Source organism: Tachypleus tridentatus, chromosome 13 (genome assembly GCF_004210375.1).
Source record: "Tachypleus tridentatus isolate NWPU-2018 chromosome 13, ASM421037v1, whole genome shotgun sequence".
Taxonomy (NCBI): domain Eukaryota; kingdom Metazoa; phylum Arthropoda; class Merostomata; order Xiphosura; family Limulidae; genus Tachypleus; species Tachypleus tridentatus.
Window position 1 is genome coordinate 3,408,091 of NC_134837.1, and position 23,391 is coordinate 3,431,481.

The 23,391-nt window shown below is 31.3% G+C and overlaps 1 protein-coding gene across 2 annotated transcripts in view; it reads right to left on the reverse strand.

Moving 5' to 3' along the window:
- LOC143236877 (bifunctional polynucleotide phosphatase/kinase-like) overlaps positions 1-20,867 on the reverse strand; it is a 34,657-nt gene extending 13,790 nt beyond the window's left edge. Inside the window, exons 1-6 of one of the 2 annotated variants that reach the window (XM_076475523.1) lie at positions 20,581-20,867; positions 18,159-18,527; positions 13,181-13,443; positions 9,680-9,759; positions 6,952-7,030; positions 4,582-4,789 (exon numbers count right to left, since the gene is read on the reverse strand). In XM_076475523.1, the coding sequence (XP_076331638.1) occupies positions 4,582-4,789; positions 6,952-7,030; positions 9,680-9,759; positions 13,181-13,443; positions 18,159-18,527; positions 20,581-20,737 (1,156 nt within the window). In that variant the 5' untranslated portion in view covers positions 20,738-20,867. The remainder of the gene's footprint in view (positions 1-4,581; positions 4,790-6,951; positions 7,031-9,679; positions 9,760-13,180; positions 13,444-18,158; positions 18,528-20,580) is intronic. The other variant, XM_076475524.1, reaches the window with a different exon arrangement.
- Positions 20,868-23,391: the final 2,524 nt, after the last annotated feature.

A 23,391-nucleotide genomic window follows, 5' to 3' on the forward strand; every position in this document is an offset into this window, starting at 1 on the left:
GAAGTGTATATTATGTTGTAATGAGATTAAATATTAAGAACTATGAAGCATTGTATAGAGAAGTGTATATTATGTTGTAATGAGATTAAATATTAAGAACTATGAAGCACTGTATAGGGAAGTGTATATTATGTTGTAATGAGATTAAATATTAAGAACTATGAAGTACTGTATAGAGAAGTATATATTATGTTGTAATGAGATTAAATATTAAGAACTATGAAGCACTGTATAGAGAAGTATATATTATGTTGGAATGAGATTAAATGTTCTAAATTATGTGTGAAAAAGTATGTATTCATGATTTATTGATGTTAAAATTTGTATTAATAAACATTTTTTTATGTTTTACAGCTACAACAGAAAGTGTTCGTACCATTAAGGTCAGTGAGTAGTTTTTCTTCATAACTTAAAAAGTATCAGGATTAGGATAATGAAAGTATAGTATATTATAAATATTATGCTAACACACACCTACATAAATTTATATGTAACTTGAACAGCAAATAAACTGTTTATAAACAAACAACCAAACATAGAAGGGGTAGAGAGTGTTCATGCATCTACTTTAATGGTCACTTGCGTAGTCTTTCAGGTGAATTACTTGGTGCAATCTCTCCTCATAGCCCTCCATGATCGCTTGACAGTACTTGACTGGTATTTTCTGCCATTCTTCTTTACGGAAGGCCTCCAACTCTTGCAACTTTTCTAGATGACGCTGATGAACCCTGGTCTTCAACTCATGCCAAACATTTTCAATTGGGTTGAGATCGAGTGACTGCGATGACCACTCCAGGACACTTATATGGTTCTTCTGCAACCAGGATTGCACATATTTCAATGTGTGTAGGGTCGTTGTTGTGTTGGAAAATCCAATGACGCCCAAGCCGCAAGTTCTGAGCATCATTCTTGATATAAGTGCCTAAAATATCAATGTACTCTTCTTTTTCCATGATTCCATTGATGCGGTGAAGGCTGCCTGCACCAGAAGAGCTGACGGAAGCCCATAGCATGATCGAGCCACCTCCATGTTTAACTGTAGAGATGGTGTTTTTTGAAAATTTTGTTCCCCCTTCTTACGGAAAATATTGTGAACATCATTGAGGCCAAAAAAGCTCGATTATAGTCTCGTCTGACCAAAGAATACTCTTCCAATAGGATCTACATGCTTTCTTGCATACTTCAATCTTGCTTCTAAATGAACAAGCTTTAAATATGGAGTTCTGCAAGGACGGCATGCTTTGAACCCAGAAGAGTATGACATGTTCGTAACTGTAACGGTGCTTACTTCAACCCAAGTTTCCCTTACCAGTTTCTGTATGTCATTACATGTTAAACGAAGGTTTCTACTAACTTCTCTGAAAACCTTCCTCTTGGTTCTCTCTCGAATTTTTGTGGGGCATCTGGAACGAGTGAGGTTAGCAGTTGATCCTGCAAGCTTAAACTTGGCAATTATGATTTGAACAATAGATTTCGGCACATACAGTTGTGTAGCAATACTGGAAAGAGTCACACGAGACTTGTATTTTACAATAATTTGGTATTTTTAAATCACTGGACAGTTGGTTCGCCACGATGATCAAGCAGATATTGACGGAGACGACGCTAAATTGCAGGAAGTAAATATTTTGCTGGCTAAATTCCAATAATTATGAACCCACTGTCTAGTTCTGGTATAGTATAATGTAGTTTATTCACCAAACTAAACAACATTTTTATGGGAATGTCAGTTTTTTCACACGTTCTGAACTGTACGAACACTTTCTGCTCCTCCTATTTTTGGTTATTTGTTTGTAAACAGTTTATTTGTTGTTTAATTTACATAAAAATTTATGTAGGTGTGTGTTAGCATAATATTTATAATATACGATACTTTCATTATCCTAATCCTGATACTTTTTAAGTTATGAGTAAAAAACTACTCTGGAAGCAAGGGTATGAACACTTTCTGTCGTAACTGAAAATTACTACTAATAAAAAATTTATAACTTCGGTAATCTTATGATTTATTATCTTGTGTTTAACATGTTCTTATAAACACCAAAACCATCAAAGGCTCACAAGAAATCTCAAAATAATCTTATTTTATGATTGCTAATAGATGTACTAATAAAAAAACATGATAACAGGAAAGCAGGAATTCCTTATTCAAGGAGGGAATAATAAGTAAAAATAATTTAGTGATATTGTAGACATATCCATATGCCTGAAACAACACGGACAATAACATGTAAGCAGTGGGGATAACTTTAAAAATGAATGTTGTAAGAACACCTAAAGACCTATGGCCACACACAAGGGTAAAATAAAAGCTACTTAAGAAATACAGGGTGGTCCGTAAGTCTCTACCCATCCATATCTTATTATGTTATATTCAATTATGCATGTATTATAAATTTGTTTCTTTTTTTTCAGAGAAATATGGACGATGTAATCCCATTTACACTTGAAGAGTGCATTGTGACAAGTACGTGGGTACATGAGTACAGCGAGAATTAGGGACAGCACACAAATACACTGGATACATAACATATATGGATGGGTAGGGACTTACGGGCCACCCTGTATAACACAGAGAGTAATATTTTAACTATAAAATACAGAAAGAATATCAACAAAACATCAGAAGAAGACTGATAGATATAACAAAATAATGGGTACGAGTTCTTGTGGGAATATAAGTGTATCAAAACATCAAAATCAAAACATCCCCAAAACACTGAGAGAAAAGTGTATTTAAATTAATCATAACTGTCAAACGTTGCACATCCTGATGATTGTTAGTCGGAATTTACTTATTCTCAGTTGTCCCTGTCATTCTTTATAATTCATCAGGAAACACATTCACATTTAACAATGATGGATGTGATTACTACACATAATTACTTGTTCTTATTGTCCCTGTCATTCTTTATAATTCATCAGGAAACACATTCACATTTAACAATGATGGATGTGATTACTACACATAATTACTTGTTCTTAGTTGTCCCTGTCATTCTTTATAATTCATCAGGAAACACATTCACATTTAACAATGATGGATGTGATTACTACACATAATTACTTGTTCTTAGTTGTCCCTGTCATTCTTTATAATTCATCAGGAAACACATTCACATTTAACAATGATGGATGTGATTACTACACATAATTACTTGTTCTTAGTTGTCCCTGTCATTCTTTATAATTCATCAGGAAACACATTCACATTTAACAATGATGGATGTGATTACTACACATAATTACTTGTTCTTAGTTGTCCCTGTCATTCTTTATAATTCATCAGGAAACACATTCACATTTAACAATGATGGATGTGATTACTACACATAATTACTTGTTCTTAGTTGTCCCTGTCATTCTTTATAATTCATCAGGAAACACATTAACATTTAACAATGATGGATGTGATTACTACACATAATTACTTGTTCTTAGTTGTCCCTGTCATTCTTTATAATTCATCAGGAAACACATTAACATTTAACAATGATGGATGTGATTACTACACATAATTACTTGTTCTTAGTTGTCCCTGTCATTCTTTATAATTCATCAGGAAACACATTAACATTTAACAATGATGGATGTGATTACTACACATAATTACTTGTTCTTAGTTGTCCCTGTCATTCTTTATAATTCACCAGGAAACACATTAACATTTAACAATGATGGATGTGATTACTACACATAATTACTTGTTCTTATTGTCCCTGTCATTCTTTATAATTCACCAGGAAACACATTCACATTTAACAATGATGGATGTGATTACTACACATAATTACTTGTTCTTATTGTCCCTGTCATTCTTTATAATTCATCAGGAAACACATTAACATTTAACAATGATGGATGTGATTACTACACATAATTACTTGTTCTTAGTTGTCCCTGTCATTCTTTATAATTCATCAGGAAACACATTAACATTTAACAATGATGGATGTGATTACTACACATAATTACTTGTTCTTAGTTGTCCCTGTCATTCTTTATAATTCATCAGGAAACACATTAACATTTAACAATGATGGATGTGATTACTACACATAATTACTTGTTCTTAGTTGTCCCTGTCATTCTTTATAATTCACCAGGAAACACATTAACATTTAACAATGATGGATGTGATTACTACACATAATTACTTGTTCTTATTGTCCCTGTCATTCTTTATAATTCACCAGGAAACACATTCACATTTAACAATGATGGATGTGATTACTACACATAATTACTTGTTCTTATTGTCCCTGTCATTCTTTATAATTCATCAGGAAACACATTCACATTTAACAATGATGGATGTGATTACTACACATAATTACTTGTTCTTAGTTGTCCCTGCCTTTCTTTACAACTCATCACAATATTGTGTCATCCAGTGATGATAACAACATGGAATTTATTAATAATATATTATATAAAAACATACACTTGATAAAGGCCCTAAATACATAACATAAAGAACAGTTCCTTTAATTGTCTTGTCAACATGTATATAATTAACATTAATTGAAAGTGAGTGTATGTGTAATATCATTAGAATAATAATCTTTGTTACAAACTCACCACCAACAAAAAAGCTTTTTGTGATGTCTATACTAACACCCTGGTTTAGACTCTTATTCAAATATTCCCACATGCCAGGAGCTGGCTTACGATAATATCCCGACTTGGTGGATGAAATGGCTTGAACTGGTACTCCCAGTCTCTCTACAATCATTTGTAATTTCTTCATAAAGTCTGATGCTGATAACTTCCCTCGAGATATGCCCATCTATAATAATAGAGGTTGTTAGGGAAAAATGAAATAAACTGTGAGTCTATGTATATAGATTCACTCTTTAAGTCACAAAATTAAACTTCTTCAAAAACAAAATTTTCTCTGACTGATAAAATACCTCTTAGAGAAAACACATAATTTTCATTAATGTTCTATATAAACACTTATTACTCTAGACTAGGAAATGAAACACGTACATATACAAATATTGTTACAGATGCTACTATATTATACTGTATTACTGTTGTCTTCAATAAACTTCATATATAGTGTCACATATGTTACCAAGTGATCCTGTATCAATGAAGTCTGCAATAGATTACACACGTATTGTGTCACATATGTTACCAAGTGATCCTGTATCAATGTTGTCTTAAATACATTACACATATATTGTGTCACAGATGTTACTACATTATCCTGTATCAATGCTGTCTGCAATACCTTACACATATACTGTGTCACAGATGTTACTACATTATCCTGGGTTAATATTGTCTTGTCATAAACATTCTGTGACAGACACCACTAAGTTGTTCTGTAGTAACTTGTATAGAATTTAGTTTCACAAGTCCATGTACATACTTATTTTTGTCAATGCTGTCAGTTCATAGAGTATCAAACATCCACATAAATAAAAGACATTACAGCAACACATGAACAAATAATTAAACAGTGGGAAAACATTACAATATCTCAAGTTTTAAATTATACAAATATTGAAAAATGAATCAAGTTGTTAAGGAATTCTAAACCTTTGCTGACTAAAAAAATCAAAACATTCTATAGAAAAAAAAAAGACATTTTTAAGAGCAGTGAGTGGACAGAAGCAGTTAGAAGAGTCCATGAAAGAACTGTATCCACCTGTTGTTGAGAACCTAATTTTACTTTCCATCAATTTCAGTGAAGAAGCTGTCAATCAAATGAATATGTTTATCACAGAAAGAACAAACAGAAGTTTTATTAAGACCCAAATCTAAAATATGATGTTTTCTTTCATGAAAAAAATTGAAAATGATTAGGAAAAGTTTCAGTGATTCTGTGACACTAACAAAAGTAATCAAAAACTACATTTCCCAAGTTCTGAACGTATCATAGACAAACTACGTTCCTGTGATCTGGACAGTACATGTTGAATGTTTTCCTTATTTTCACTGGTAAATACTACATCCTGATATGGGGAAGGGCAGTCTCATTTAGGCTGAAATCTCATAAGTAAACATCACAGAATAATAGAAGTAACAGCTAGTCAAAATGTCAAAACGTTCATGCTGGTCCTAAAAAGAATTATGATAAACTGGCAATTATTTTCAAGTGAAGATATTCATTCCTACATATATATTACCTTGTTGTTATTTTTCATACTAAGAATGGCAGTGACAGGTACCTAATTCTTATCAGAGTTGTTAATAAAACAATCACATCTTCTGTAATTTCCAGTATGTACTTTACTTGTGATATGTTTTATCTATGAAATATCAATCTAAACTAGAAGTTTATGAGGATTTCATACGTTACAGTACGTTTGTTCTAAAGCTCTTGTAGTTCAATTTACTTACATTTAATTTCCAAAACTCAAACAAAATTGTATTTTTAAGGGTTTGTTTCTTTAACTGTTTGCAAAACAGGAAGACCATATCTGTATTAACACAACACTTGTGTAAGTTTTAAACAACACAAATGTATTAAAAAAAGCCAATGTTTAATAGTACACAATAAATATTTTAAACTAAGACAGTTGATATTGTCAAAATACAATAAAACATTTTATATTGATTTACTATACGAAAATATAATATTATGAAACTAGGAGCAATTTCATACAACTGAGTTAAGGAAAACCACACTTCTTGAAAAATAATTCTCATATCTCTTTGTGAAAATGAACATTAACTACAAGTGCAAAGATAATCTTGGAAAGTTCAAGACAGAGGTTGTGAATGAGTTTGTTTTCAATTCTTATTATACTTTCAAAACTTTTTAAATTCATTTTGCTTTTAATTCCATAAATTTTAAATGACTTTTATTTATATTACTGTAGAATAAAGTTATTAAATTAATATGCATAAATATTGTTCTTCGATAAAACTAGGTCTGCTTAGGTATTGTTATTTCAATTGAATTTTTATTCATAATTTTAAAAGGGAACTACTTACTTGATTTGAAATTATAACAATTTTGAAACCATCTCTATGTAACTGCTTTAACTTTCCAGGAATTTCTGGGAATAATATCCTGATAGAAACAAAATATGGGTTAACTACCTGAGATACTTACATCTAAGGTAAAGCCAATAATGTTTTCATCCACATTTGAAATATTTATCAAGTATCACAAACAAACAACATGATAAACTGTTATGCAATATTCAAGTAACTGTTTAAATGAAAATAGATGTAAGTGTAACTATATAACCTAAAGAAGTTACGTGAAGATAAGAAATAAGTAATGAGAATTGTTGTGAAGATAAGAAATAAGTAATGAGAATTGTTAAAACTTACAAGAACAATATGTACTTACAAGAATATATTATTTTAATTCTGTAACCTTAACCAACACAAAATAATTTGGTACTATGAAGTTTTAAAACATTATACTTCTGTAAAAAACATGTTTGTGCAGAAAAAAAAATTTCCTTTTTTTTACTGGAGCTAAATACTTAGAAATATTAACAGGACCACAGATACTTATAAAACAAACTAAACGCTATCAGCATGATAGTTTCAAAACAGTATCTTGTCTTCTGTAGACTAAACTTGGAAAATGCAAGAAAAGTGAAAATTACAAACGTGGTTTATAACAACCATCATGGGTATAATATTTTCATGTTTTCAGATGGGGTATCACATGTACCTATGTATCGCTTGACTAATATTAACAACTCACACTCATATCAAATTCACCCCTCCTTGAATAGAAAATATACATTACAAGTTAACCAAATTATCATGTTTTTCACTTTCAAATTTAAAAAAATCTCCATGTCAGAAGTTTGTGAAAAAAATGTAATTAATAATTAATATAAATTTTAAAGAAAACACGTATTTCTCAGGTGTTCATATATGGATAGGCAGGATTCTATAAAGTAGGTACCTGTGACTTGTTAGGAATACATTTCTACAATAATGAAAGAGCATACAATCCACTTGTTTTAAAATAATATATTAAAACAAGTCAAATGTACTGACAAATATTCATTTCATAATTAATTGCCACATTTACATCCAGAGCTTTAAATAAACATATGCTTTTGTCAAAGTCCAAAGCATGGTACAGTTACTTTAAAACACAATTGACAAGAATGAATTATTCTTCTCTACTCTGTTATTACAATACAATCTACGATAATTTTGTTTACTTTACACTGTTGGTTACCAAAGCTGTATCCTTCAAATAAATGTCACTTTTCTTAGAAAGCCAACACAGGTTTGTTTAATTACTTCATAATACAATTGACAAAACAAATTATTCTTCTCTGCTATGTTGCTGTAGTCCAATCTGTTATATTTTCATTTTAAAATTGTTGACACAAGCTCTATCTGACTTAACTCACAAACATGCAGTCTAGATATAATAGACTATATCCCTCACTAACTTACTTGAACTGCATTCTGGATGAGTATTTATACATATCCCAAGAACTTTCTACACACACTATGAGATATTATGATGTAATAATACTCAATGAAAATAATGAGATAAACACTAAAATGAAACATTCGTATATATCTAACGGTATCTGATATCTTCTAATTTTAGATTACATTCAAGATAAACAGTGTGAAAACAAAATCATACAATATTAAATATCAGTTATCATAGCAAGATATGCACTTACACACTTCAGAAACATTGTTAATGTCTTGGACATCTGTAACCCAGGAATTTACAGAAGCTAGTTCAATCTCTAAAATATTATTCTGCAGGCTGTCAAAAACTACTAAACAACTAGTTCAACTTATTTGAATCTTGTATCAATAGGTTTGCATTTCAGATAATAAATACAATGAACAAAAGTCTTAGAATACTCTAATATTTGCTCTAATGTCTTGAGAGTACCTTTGGATTTCTTCAATTTGACAGAAGAAAATCCTAAGCAAGTAAAAATATTTTAAGGGGATAAAAATGTATAAAAAAGAATTTAGTTTGCAGAGTGAGGAGAAACTCTCTTAAGCTAGATCATTTAGTACTTGAATGTAACCTAACCTTGCTCATATCTATTGATATCATACATTCTCAATTAAATTACTTTGGATGAATTGCTTTTAGCAACAATGAATGTTTTTAGACATTTAACTGGAGAAAAACCATCTAATAATGACTACAATGCAGGCCAAAAATTTAATAAAGTTACTATTTATTATTGCTAGCATCTAAACAAACTCCTTATAATAAAAAATGGTTGAAATGCACATTGGACTGGTGCTTTTTGATATATAATTAAACTATACTAAAATAATTATTGTTTTATATAAGAAATCTATTTTGTGGACAACAAAATGAATCAGTACTGTTATCTTATGGGTAATATAAACACTGTTACCTTACACAGGGAAGCCACTTCATGGATAATATAAAGATTGTTATCTTACATAGGGAAGCCACTTCATGGATAATATAAAGATTGTTATCTTACATAGGGAAGCCATTTCATGGATGATATAAAGATTGTTATCTTACATAGGGAAGCCACTTCATGGATAATATAAAGATTGTTATCTTACATAGGGAAGCCATTTCATGGATGATATAAAGACTCTTATCTTACATAAAGAAGCCAAGTTACATAACAAAATATATATACCCATTTACAGATTTCCAAACACAATCAATCAAAACTTTTATCAAATTAATTGCTGTGACATAAAGTACAGCAGGACTGACCTCCAGTCATCAAGGCTTGTGGGAAACACTCTTCCAGACTTTGTTGTGACTAAGGTACCGTCTAGGTCAAAAGCAGCTATCTTATAGGAAGGAAAATAATGTACATGATTTACATATATTTGTACATATATATTGTTGTGTGTATGATATACATATAAATATACATGTATATTGTGTACCTGTTTTAGTGTTACAATTCTATCTTTCTGTAGTACTGAAAGTGAGTTTCTTCAAATAAAACACAGTATATTACTTCTTTTATTTAAAAAAGCATTATAAATATAATATTTTGTCTTATTTCATATGTCATCTTTAATTAAACCAACATAATAAATATTGTGTAAAACAACAAAATATGTATATTGTAGAAAACAGCATGTCTATTAAATGTTTTATTTACTTTAATATGATATTTAAGTTGTGATGATGCAACCAGCTTTCAACTGTTAAAGTAACTAAAATTCACTTAGTAAAGAAGAAATTACAAAGTTTGAAGTAAGAATTAAAAAATGGAGAATTACAAGCAGCTTGCTGGTAATATTAAAACTAGCAATAATGATTCTTTTAAGTATCTTAAGAGTGAACAATCCTGGGTACAAAAATTCTTGACTTAATGAATAAAAAGGAGAAACAATTTCAACCATTCCCTGTGTCCCAGAAGTTTCTCTTCAACACTGAAAGACATTGGAAGAAAGAAGAAAAGAATAAGCAAAATGTTATAAACAGTCCTTAAAGAATACCAATGACAAAACAAGGACTAGCTCCTTGAAGAATACCAATGACAAAACAAGGACTAGCTCCTTAAAGAATACCAATGACAAAACAAGGACTAGCTCCTTGAAGAATACCAATGACAAAACAAGGATTAGGTCCTTAAAGAATACCAATGACAAAACAAGGATTAGGTCCTTAAAGAATACTGATGACAAAACAAGGACTAGGTCCTTAAAAAATACCGATGACAAAACAAGGATTAGGTCCTTAAAGAATACTGATGACAAAACAAGGACTAGGTCCTTAAAGAATACTGATGACAAAACAAGGACTAGGTCCTTAAAGAATACTGATGACAAAACAAGGACTAGGTCCTTAAAGAATACCAATGACAAAACAAGGACTAGTTCCTTAAAGAATACCAATGACAAAACAAGGATTAGGTCCTTAAAGAATACTGATGACAAAACAAGGACTAGGTCCTTAAAAAATACCGATGACAAAACAAGGATTAGGTCCTTAAAGAATACTGATGACAAAACAAGGACTAGGTCCTTAAAGAATACTGATGACAAAACAAGGACTAGGTCCTTAAAGAATACTGATGACAAAACAAGGACTAGGTCCTTAAAGAATACCGATGACAAAACAAGGACTAGTTCCTTAAAAAATACCGATGACAAAACAAGGACTAGTTCCTTAAAGAATACCGATGACAAAACAAGGACTAGTTCCTTAAAGAATACTGATGACAAAACAAGGACAAGCTCCTTAAAGAATACTGATGACAAAACAAGGACTAGGTCCTTAAAAAATACCGATGACAAAACAAGGACTAGGTCCTTAAAAAATACCGATGACAAAACAAGGACTAGGTCCTTAAAGAATACCAATGACAAAACAAGGACTAGGTCCTGAAAGAATACTGATGACAAAACAAGGACTAGGTCCTTAAAGAATACTGATGACAAAACAAGGACTAGCTCCTTAAAGAATACCAATGACAAAACAAGGACTAGCTCCTTAAAGAATACCAATGACAAAACAAGGACTAGGTCCTTAAAGAATACCGATGACAAAACAAGGACTAGATCCTTAAAAAATACCGATGACAAAACAAGGACTAGGTCCTTAAAGAATACCAATGACAAGATTTTTATAAATCATGCTAAGCTCTTCAATACACTCTTGTACAATTGTACATTAAGCTCTCATATATTCAGTGAGGAAGAAGAACATGGATCAGTTGGATAAAGGTCTGTAATATGATGTGTGATTAGAGATGTACCAGACAATGTATTCATTTGGAATCCACTTGATAATAAGACTGAAGAAAATAATCTTAACGTAGTGGTGGATGAACCAATCAAGCCAATAAAGCAATGTTGTGTTGGAAGAAGAAAGTTTATAGATTTTAGGATGTATTTATAGACATACTGATTATATATTAGAAGAGGTAATCCCATTTTTACACAAGTCACTAGTTAGGCCTCACCTGAAGCAATGGGTATAGTTGAGTTTCCTTATTTAAGAAAATATATTGATATTTGTGGAAGTAGTTAGGATGGTTTCATGAGAGAAAAAACTAACTCCAATGAATAGGTTAAGACCTCAGTTTATTTGTTCTTCAGATTAAAAAATGGTAAGTAATTATCTTACAAGAGTTTACAAGACTAAGTTGTGTATCAAACAAATAAGGTCTCTCATTTTCTTGTGTTGTCTTCTAAAGATAATCTGACAAGAAGACCCAAATTTAAGAAAGCAGGCTAGGTCTCCAGTTAAGACAATTTCATTGTGTTAACATGGTGATTTTCTTATGGAATAAGTTGCCATCAGCAGTGTTGGAAGTCAGCACTTTATTATAATATAATGACAACATGAGACCTCATGGTCCTTCTTGGTTGTCCTTCCATACACATACTCTTGGGAAAGGTAGAACTTTGCACCAATTCTTTATGTTTCAGGAGGTATTTGATTCCTTTCTTAGATTTCTTGATCCATAATTATGATAACTTATTTTATAGTTCAATCACTGTTAAAACAATAAAAATGTCATTAGTGAAGCCTGACCTGTCTTTCCCAAACTTTAAATTTGTGAAGTCTTGTTACATTATCTTGATAATAAAATACACAGAAATTAGAAGCCTTTGGCCTATCAACCATCAATCTCTTATATAATTTTGTAAGAGTTGATCAAATTACCTGAATAATAAAAGGTGAGTTTAACATTTTATTTGTTCTCAAGGGTGGGCAGGAAGGAAAAGCCTTGATGAATTAAATTTTCCTTTATTGTCCATGTGATATTTTGATAATTTATGAATGTGAGTGAAGAAAAATTCAAAACAATATATCAACCACACTATACCTGTTATATCCAGTGCTGATAAGGCCTTTTGCTGAATACTCATCATGTCTGCTGGGATGCGACAGACACAGTAGTGGTGAAAACGATATTTACATTATCAAACTGCAGGAATAATAACTGTTATGATGTAAACTAGATTAAGCTGGTGAAATGTAACATCTATTATTTTTTATGTTATAGTATTTGTGATTGATGAAACTTAAATCTTTTAAATTATGGGTTACTATTATACATCATTAAAGTTAAGTACCTTGTAAAATTTATAAAATATTCATCTTTTAAGCACAGGTTCTAGCTGAAATCATATTTGTATAACATGGATAGCCTAAATAAAAGGTAAGGGATACATATATATGTAACAAACATTAATTTGAAGTAACATAATCAGTCCTACTGACAAGTGTCTTCAATTAAAATATTACTTTTTCTCTTGGCTCTATTTGCTGCTCTGTAAAGATCAATAGTTCTCCATCATTCACTTCTTTCCAAGTGTTAGAAGATTCACTTTCCTGACCATTTATTTCCGAGGACTCGGAAATATTTACAAAACGTTTCTTCCTTGAAGTAGTCGATGAAGATTTCATGTCTTTCTGCATTTGTTCAAGACGAGATTTAATATCTTCAATATGGTCCTCTTCATCATTGTCTTGTTGAGTTAAATTTTTATCTTCACTGTCTACACTACCTGTAGTTACATTAAGTTAATGAAAAAAACAATAAAAAACACATTGTTGAAAATTATAATAATGTTTTACCCTGATTTTTAAAATTATCTCTGATAGAAAAAATAACTTGGATTACTTAAGATGTGTATAAAAAAATCATGACAGTAATTTAGTTTTTGAAGGAAAGTTTACTTTCCTCCAGTGGAGTGGTCAGATATTATATCCTCTCTGCCCTAAGATGTACTTCCTTCAGATGAACTTGTTTTCTCTTGGGAAAAAGAAGAGTTAGAGGGGACTTGTCTGAAGCAGTTAATTGGGAGAATTAATATATCTAGAGGTGATTGAACTAAGGCATTTATCTAAGGAATGTAATGTAGTTTGAGGGGATCTGACTGAGGTGTTCAATTAAGGGAATTATTATAGTTAGAGGGGATATGACTGAAGTATTTAATTAAGGAAAGTAAAACAATTTGAGGGGATCTGACTGAGGTGTTTAAATAAGGGAATTAATATAGTTAGAGGGGATATGACTGAAGTATTTAATTAAGGAAAGTAAAACAGTTTGAGGGGATCTGACTGAGGTGTTTGATTAAGAAAATTAACCATTTTGATATGGACTCAGTATGATATGCACAAATACACCTACACATTTGCACATGTTAAGTATTTACACTATAACTCTTGATACAGCATGTGTATCTTCACAAAATTTGGTAGACTTTTAATGAAATATTTTTATTTAAGATTTGTTTGTCAAAATAGTCTTTCTCATAACTAGTGTGAGTGCTAAGAGATTTAATGTTGTGATTAAAAAAACTATTATTCATCTCAAAAATCTCTGATATTAATTGCATAATCTCTAAAACCACCAAAATACATTTTAAATGTTTGTTTTGAGTAAGACTTTATATTTTATGTTGTATTCTGCACAATAACTATGTGGGTTCTGTCACCTGATCAACCTCCTAACCATCATAAAAGTAATTAGGAAATAAATATAAATTGTATTTTCATGAAAATACAAATGTTTAGTCTAAGTAGCTTAAGTCTTATAACATTATATATTTAATACTGTTTACTATATTGATCTTCCAGTTGTACCTAGTTTACATTACATAACTTGCACCAACGTGGTGCACGTGTACCCATCTTACGTATTCAGTAATATACAACCGATCTTTAGTCTTCCCTATCTTGATTGTTTTAGTAGACAAGTGTTTTGTTATACAATCACATTTCAATTATTATACATTATATATGTATATAAATTATTACTATTTAGAATAAATTATTAAACTTATTTTTCTTAAAGTATAGAACAATACATCAAGAAGTGAAGGAAACAATTATCTCTTCTTGCCATGACCTTTTTACTTGGTTGCTACTGGACACAGGTTGCTAAGCCTTTTAAACTTTTGCACATGGAGGATATCAAAACTTTTTTGGGTTTTATATATACACAGTTGAATAACTAAAAAAATAAATAACTCCACTGATACCATAGAATTCTACTATAATTTATTAAGCATAGTAACTGAGATGTATTTATGGTTAAAAAAATATGAAACTTCAAGCTGACTAAAGACACAACCTACCTTCTTTAAACTTTTGTTCAAAAGAACGTAGTAGCCTTTTCACAGATTAAAATGGATGAGAAAACTGCTAGGGGACATTCTAATCTGTCGATTGGTCATTCACATGTCATATACTCTTGTACAAGTATATAAGAGGCAGTTTCAAAATATGGAAGTGTTAAACAGGTCCATCATGTTTGATTCAGTACATAAGATATATCTCGGCAAATTAAAAAGATACGAGGTTCTTATTTTATATTCTAGCTTGATAATATTGGTAAGTTGAATTCATAATTTGTATGAAACCACAGACTTAGTATTTTGACATAACAAGCATCTAATTTTAAACAGTGCTGCATTCAACATATCACATTACTCATTTTAATGAGTATTTAGGTGTGTTCTTTTAAATTACGAAATTAACTCATATATAATATTAAAGTTTAAATTATAATCTACAAGTTTATTCCAAACTTATTGACTTAACTTTATAAAATAATGGTTCAATAAAAGTTTAAATGCAGGTCAACAAATGTGGTGACATGGCCTATGACCCATGATCTGTAACAAAAAGGGGTAATACAGCTACAGAGGATCTGGATGAAATGTTTAATTAAGGGAATTAATACAGCTCCAAGGGATCTGACTGAGGTATTTAATTAAGGGAATTAATACAGCTCCAAGTGATCTGACTGAGATGTGAATTAAGGGAATTAATACAGCTCCAAGGGATCTGACTGAGATGTTTAATTAAGGGAATTAATAGTGTTCATTCATTATATTTTCTCATGTTTAATGGTGACAATGATAAAACTATGGATACAAATATAAATTCTGGCATGGTAGGAATAATTTTTAAACTCGGCTGTATTCTCTAATAAGGTGGTTCGTCTTTGGAATGGGTTGTCTTCAGATGAGGTAGATAATATACGAGAGTTTGAAGGAAATCTTGATAAATATTTGAATGACAAGATCTGGTATTGAGTGTTTTTTTTTTAGTGTTTTTTTTATAATTTAGTGGATGGCCCAGGCAGACCAGAAGGTCACTTGTTGTCCTTTAATGTTATGTTATTAGAAAACCCTCAGGTAATGACACTGTATTACATCTCTGCAGTCTTAAGATGTCAGTTAAACATTAACTATTAAAGTTTAATAAACATAAAATCTTTAACAACACAAAAACAAACAATGTCACAAATTAAATACAAGATTTAACTAGTGTAGGATCTGAGAAAACAAACTTTCATGGTTTTACACAGCTGTTTTCACATTTAGTGTACAAACTGATACTGTATTACAAATGTAAATTTCTAAACTTTTGATGTAAAAAGTATCCAACCTCCTTCCCCCAAGAAAAAATAAAGAAGAAAATGAAATCCAGTATAAGAACCTTTACACAAGTGAAAAAACAAAATTTTTATGAAGCTTAACTATTATCAGAGAATAGTAGGAGTTACTATGCTCACCCATTGCTAGCCAATACATATATACCTAGCTACATTTATATGACTGGAAATTTAACTACAATATAAAAACTTCCAAGTAGTTTGGTTTGTTTAGAATTTTGTGCATAGCTAAAGCTGCACAAGGGATATCTGTAATAGCTGTCCCTATTTTAGCAGTGTAAGACTAGAAGGAAGGCAGCAAGTCATCACCACCCACTGCCACCTCTTGGGCTACTCTTTAACCAAAGAATAGTGGGATTGACCATCACTTTATAATGCCCTCACAGTTGAAAAGGTGAGCATGTTTGGTGTGACAGGGATTTGAACCCAAGACCATCGGATTACGAGTCAAGTGCCTTAACCACCTAGCTGTGCTGGGCCTTACTTCCAAAGGAAATATATTTAATAAGCTAGATGTTGGATATACACAACTCTTTTATTTAAATATACTAAGTGAGTTATGATTTTGATAGTTATAAGGCACAAGTGTTAAATTTAGTATTTCTGGAATTGATAATTTATGGCAGCTTTGTTTACGTAACTGTGTAAAAATCATGTTTTGTAGTTCACTTTGTAATTCATATTGCTATGAACTTATGTCATGCTACTTGAAACTCCTGAATTTTTCTTATTGCCTTAAGTGAGCATTGTTAGATAAAGTTTGAGAAAGTTATAGGCCTCAGTGAAGCAATATATATATATATATACGGGCAACCAAGTTCGTGTAAGTATGTAAATTACTGAAAGTATGACAAAGTTGGTGAAACATATGGTCAAGTAAATCTATTCTATGCATATAAGTTTAGCCATAAACAGCAAATAGTGATAACTTTTAAAGTGTAATAATTACAGATTGTATTACAGTACCAGAGTTCAAAAGAGGAATTTATCTTGTCAACTAGGTTCTACAGAAACTGAATCAGCCTGTGTGAACTCTTGATGAACAGAGTTGAGAAGAGGAATTTATCTTGTTAACTTGGTTCTACAGAAACTGAATCAGCCTGTGTGAACTCTTGATAAACAGAGTTGAGAAGAGGAATTTATCTTGTCAACTAGGTTCTACAGAAACTGAATCAGCCTGTGTGAACTCTTGATGAACAGAGTTGAGAAGAGGAATTTATCTTGTTAACTTGGTTCTACAGAAACTGAATCAGCCTGTGTGACCTCTTGATGAACAGAGTTGAGAAGAGGAATTTATCTTGTTAACTAGGTTCCACAGAAACTGAATCAGCCTGTGTGACCTCTTGATAAACAGAACTAAGAAGGGGAATTTATCTTGTCAACTAGGTTCTACAGAAACTGAATCAGCCTGTGTAAACTCTTGATGAAAAGAAATTATTATTTGAAATTCCAAATACAATTATGGTAACCAACATCTATAGCAGTAATTTTAAAGTGAGTATTACAGTCTTGTATTGCAATAGCATAGTACAGGAGAATAATTTGTTTTAACAACTGTGTTCTTAAATAATTGCCCCAGCCTGTGTGAACTCTAATGAAAAAATGAAAAGAGAGTTATTTAAAGTTCTAGATGCCACTATGATAACCAATAATGTTATGAATTTTTGTGCATACCTTTGGCTTGTGTTGAATACATTATTTCAAGCTTATGTGCTACCATGTATTGTTGAAATTTATTATTAACAAGTTATAAACACCTACTGTAAATAATCCTACACATACAAGTAAAAACTTTACACTAAATGCAACACTCACCTGAATCAAGTTTTCTTTTTCTTCCATTCAGCCTTTTTGGACATTCATCTTCAGTACACTCACTTTTTCTTTTATTTGGACTTCTTTCATTTTTCGTGGTAAAAAAGTCTATAAGAATACCAGTTTTATTTCTGTCTTTTGGTGTTTTAACATTTTCAGAACTTTCAAGCTGCACTTTCTTATTTCTTGGTGACTTCCTCATGAATACCACAGTATATGGAAGAATACCTTTCAGAAGAAATACTGTCTTTCCTTCTGTGAGCTCAAGTCTGTTGTTAATATGGTATAACTCATCCTCTACCTCACAAGGGTTAGCTCCCAGGTGTGTAAGAGTCACAGTAGCTTGTGAATAGTTTGCTTGAACCTGCACTATAAGAAACACAGATTTATTTAAATTACAAACATTTTAGGCAATGAGTGGAAATTGTGAATCACAGTTGGTACATCCAGGTTGCCTATAAACCTCCAAACTGTCCAAAAAAACATTAAATGTGGTCTCTTCTGTTTAAGAAATAACCAGACTTAGAAAACAATTCAAATCACTAACCTTCAACAACTTTAAAATAAAGTAATTACACCTAGATATTAAGCATATTGTAGTAAAACACAGAGAGCTAAAAACTGTGAGGTTTTAGACCAAACAAGGTTTAACTCAGAATTATTAAGTAAGTAAAAAATTAAATAGTTGTGCCTTTTTATTTTAATTTGGGTAGAACAATATAGAATGGGCAGGTACATGAGGATTGGCATAGTTACTAATGACACTTATATTTTTAAAAGGATGATAAGAATTTCACTGGAAATTATAGAACAGTTATTCTTACTTCTATAATATAATTCTAGTCTTATAAAAAATTTAAAAATTATCTTGTGATATCATAGAAGAGAACCAATATCAACTCAAAATCTTCCTTTATTATTTTGTTGAGTTTTCTTAAAGATGTTGTATGTACGTGTACGTATGTAGAAGATGGAGAGGGTGTGGATTTGTTATACTTACATTTTCATGAAAATTTTTAGTAAAGTGTCAGAGGAAGACTAGTTAACAACACTGAATGGAATAAATCAAAAGATTATTTTTAACGTAGTCCAGTAAAACTGGACTCTAGCTACAAGTGGAGTAATTCAGTGGTTATTACTCGGACTTTTTCTACGTACATTACACTGAGAGAGCATAATGACTAAGTTAGTAGAGTTTGTCACTGACATTAAACTCTGTTGTTTCTAGCTATACTGACGATGTTAAAATGTATGTTATAAAACAACTTGGGTGAAATAATAAACCAGATAAATTCTGGGTATATGGTTTTGATTAAAATAAGATGATGAATAAATTACATCATCATAGGTAGTTGTAGTGTTCCAAGAACAACAGCGGTGTAGCAGATAAAAACCATCAACATTAAAGGAAGTTTTGATATTGCATATCTTATTAATTGACTGTCTTTCCCACTGCATTATAATATTAGCAACATTAAAGCAAATTTCAACATAGGATCCTGGCATGGTGATCACCCAAGCCAGGAACCCACTTAACAACACAAAAAAAGATCTTGGTATAGTGATGGATAAGTCACTCAAGCCACTGAAGTAATGCTCCAGCTTGTTAGGGCACTTATGTCACAATCTGAGGGCTGTGGGTTCGAATCCTCATCCCACCAAATTAGCTTGTCCTTTCGGTAGCGGGGCCATTATAATGTGATGGTTAATTTACTGTTGATTTGTAAAAGAGTAGCCCAAGAGTCAGAAGTGAGTGGTGATAACCAGCTACCTTCCTTCTAGTCTTTCACTGCTAAATTATGGATGGCTAGCACAGGTAGTCCTAGTTAACCTAAGAGGATATATTTACATGTATATTTACTCTCAAGAACTTCCACGTTTACTCACAGCAACTTTATAGAAACTTCCTTCGCACCTTTATAGAATTTCAATGTACAGTAAACTTAAATTCCTTACAAAAACATATCCTATAATAAAATTTTATTATGTAGATATGTTTTCTTTTCTTAAAAACAGAAAGAATAAAAACTTCAAACAGTAATATAAGCAGAAGATGTGGGTGATAAAACTTTTGTAGTATAATATTGAAAGTTGTAACGATGGTAAAATGATATCCATATTACTTGTTTCTTATTATATCTCTTCGTCCCTTAAGAAGAAAACTTTATCTTTCAAGTGTTCAAATGATACTTAAACAGTTTTAAAATTAATAATTAATATTATAAACAGTAATTAATATAAAATATTACTTACAAAACTTACTAACCAATACTAGTAGTGGTACAAAATATCAGAAGCAGTTGTCTAACCTACTAAACAAAAGCCAAGAATCAACTGATCACATTTTATATTATCAAATCCAAACTTTCATTATGAACTACAGTGATTTAACTCTTATGAAGCAATTTAGGGAATGGCATACCTTGTCTCTTGGAGCACCGTTTCTCTTTTATTTTTGTAACTGGCCCCCTTCCTATTATAACTGGTTTGCCATCCGGTAAAGTAACGTCCAATATTTCTTTACTAAAACTTTTGAGCATACATCCTACGATATCACAGTTATCTGAATCAGCTGACATACTCAAAAGAGCAAAATCAATTGTGCAATCTCTACTTACAAGTAACTTAAATGTTTGTAGTTATTGCCATAGCAATACCTAAACAAGTTATAACATCCTTTTCAAAGCTTAGAAGGAACCACGTGAGTAATACGTACCAGCCCTCTATAAAAATTTATAATATTTTATATACTATATAAAAATATCGATGAAATACCATCTTTATTCATTTTATTTTTCTCTGGGATTGACCATTTATATATAAAATTCTGCTACAATACACTTGAATTACGATTTTCAAATAAGAGTGAGTAATCAAGCCAAGTATTATATTCCTAAAATCTGAAAAAATCATGGCTTTAATACTAACAAAATCATTTTAAATTTAACACATTTCAAACTGCAGAAAGTATGAACTTATTTAGTAAGGAAAATAAAAATTGATTCTAATTAAAAATTAAAAAGTGATTCTCACAAGTTTGTGTTTTTTTTCAACGAACGTAACTTCACAATATTTGTTTTCTTGCCTGTTCAATAAATATTTTTAAGTTTCGTACCATTGGGGAAAATCTCGTAAATAAATAATCAAAAATCAATAAGTCCAAAATATTGAAATTTAATTTTCTCTTTTCAACATATTTCTTACACAAATAGTTGACCACGTTATATTAAAAAAAGGTAATTCGTGTGACAATCAGGGTAAATTTGAAATTGCCATGGACAAATATATATTGGAAGTACATCTTAACAATGCCGGTATTACGTAACTACTGTAATGCCACCAAAAACTTAACGACTTTGGGAAGGAGGGAATGATACCCAACAGTCTTTTCCAATGCAAAATATTCGTACACGCAGAAGATATATATGTGTTCAGATCAGGTATTTAATACAAGAGATATCCACATCTCTTGTATTGGAAGAAACTGATAAAAAAGGAATGCAATCAACTTGGTGTGTTCGGACTATCTAGAAAAAGACTTGAAAGAAATTGAACATCATCTATGTTATCTAAAGCGCAGCATCTTGTAACAAATGAGAAACTACGAATACAAAGATTGATGGCAAAAAACAAAACAAAAAACATCCACTAGCCCCAAGCAAAAACATGTAATTTAATAATAAAAAATCGCCATCTGGAAACATGATACAACGACATACCCATTGAACCATCCCATTCTCAAGAAACTGGAGAATGAAACTGGTACATATTTTCAAGTTATTCCACACAAAGACATTGTGGCCAAATCACTGGATGGAGTGCCTTTGGATTTCACTATGGTCACACTGTTGAAATGGGAATTCGGAAATTTGCTTATTTGTTTTTGAATTTTCTCGCAAAGCTACACGAAGGCTATCTGCGCTAGCCGTCCCTAATTTAGCAGTGAAGGGCTAGGAGGAGGCAGCTAGTCATCACAGCCCACCGCCAACGCCTGGGCTACTTTTTAACCAACAAATATTGGGATTGATCGTTACGTTATAACACCCCCACGGCTGAAAAGATGGACATTTTGGTGTGACGGGGATTCGAGCCCACCACTCTCAGATTACGAGTCGAGTACCTTAACCACTGCTAAATTAGGAACGGTTAGCGCAGATAGTGGTAGTGTGACTTTGTGCAAAATTTATAAACAATCAATTGCAACTGTATAAGCCTGCGTTCACCATTCTCGTAATTCCAATTACATTTCAGAATATGCTCTTGAAGACATTTAACCTCCAGATTCACAGTTAGGTCTCATGCATGGGTTACTTAAAGTATCGGTTTCTGTATCTTGGCTCCCACCCAGGTATAAAGTATGGGTTACCTAAAGGTTCCATTACCTATGAATTGGTTAAATTATTCTTTCCTGTTCTAACTTCACTGACTCCCAACCAGTTTACAATGAAATATAATTTTTCACATTAAATCTGTAAAATTATCAACTGTAATCAATGTATATATATAAATATTTTCTAGTTTTAATAATCAATCTTTGTTCTCTAACATTCCAACCAGGGAAACAATAAAAATGTTCTTGAATAACCCCCACCACTACTAACAAAGGAAACAAACACAATATTTAATCATTGATGTCGAGAAAACCCACTTGTAGAGAAAAATATATATGTAAAAACAGTTCGTTTGGGTTGAGAAAACATTTTACGTAGAGGAGCGAACAACGTTTCGACCTTCTTCTGTCATCGTCAGGTTCTCAACCCAAACGAGCCGTTTTTACATATATACAATATTTAATCGTTAAAAATTCGAATAATTACCACACCTTGACTTCAAGAATAAGCATTTTGTCTTCAACGGCCAGCTATGTGACCAGATATATGACTTTAGTGCTGAATCTCTAACAGATTTCTTTGTCATTGTCATGTTCGGCATATTTCCTGATAAATACAGACGTTCTTACTCTATTTATGTCAAAATAGTTAATATAAAATCAGAATGAGAAAAGATATTTAATTCCAATGACAGACTTCCTTACATAAATTTCGGTAAATACTGTTATTAGTATTTCTACTGTGAACTAACGGGTTTTGTTTCTTTCTAAATAATATTGTTATTAGTATTTCTATTGTGAACTAACTGGTTTTTTGTAATACTTTTCTGTTTTCTTTCTAAGTAACAGGGTTATGAGTATTTCTACTGGGAACTAACTTGTTTTGTTTCTATATTATTAATT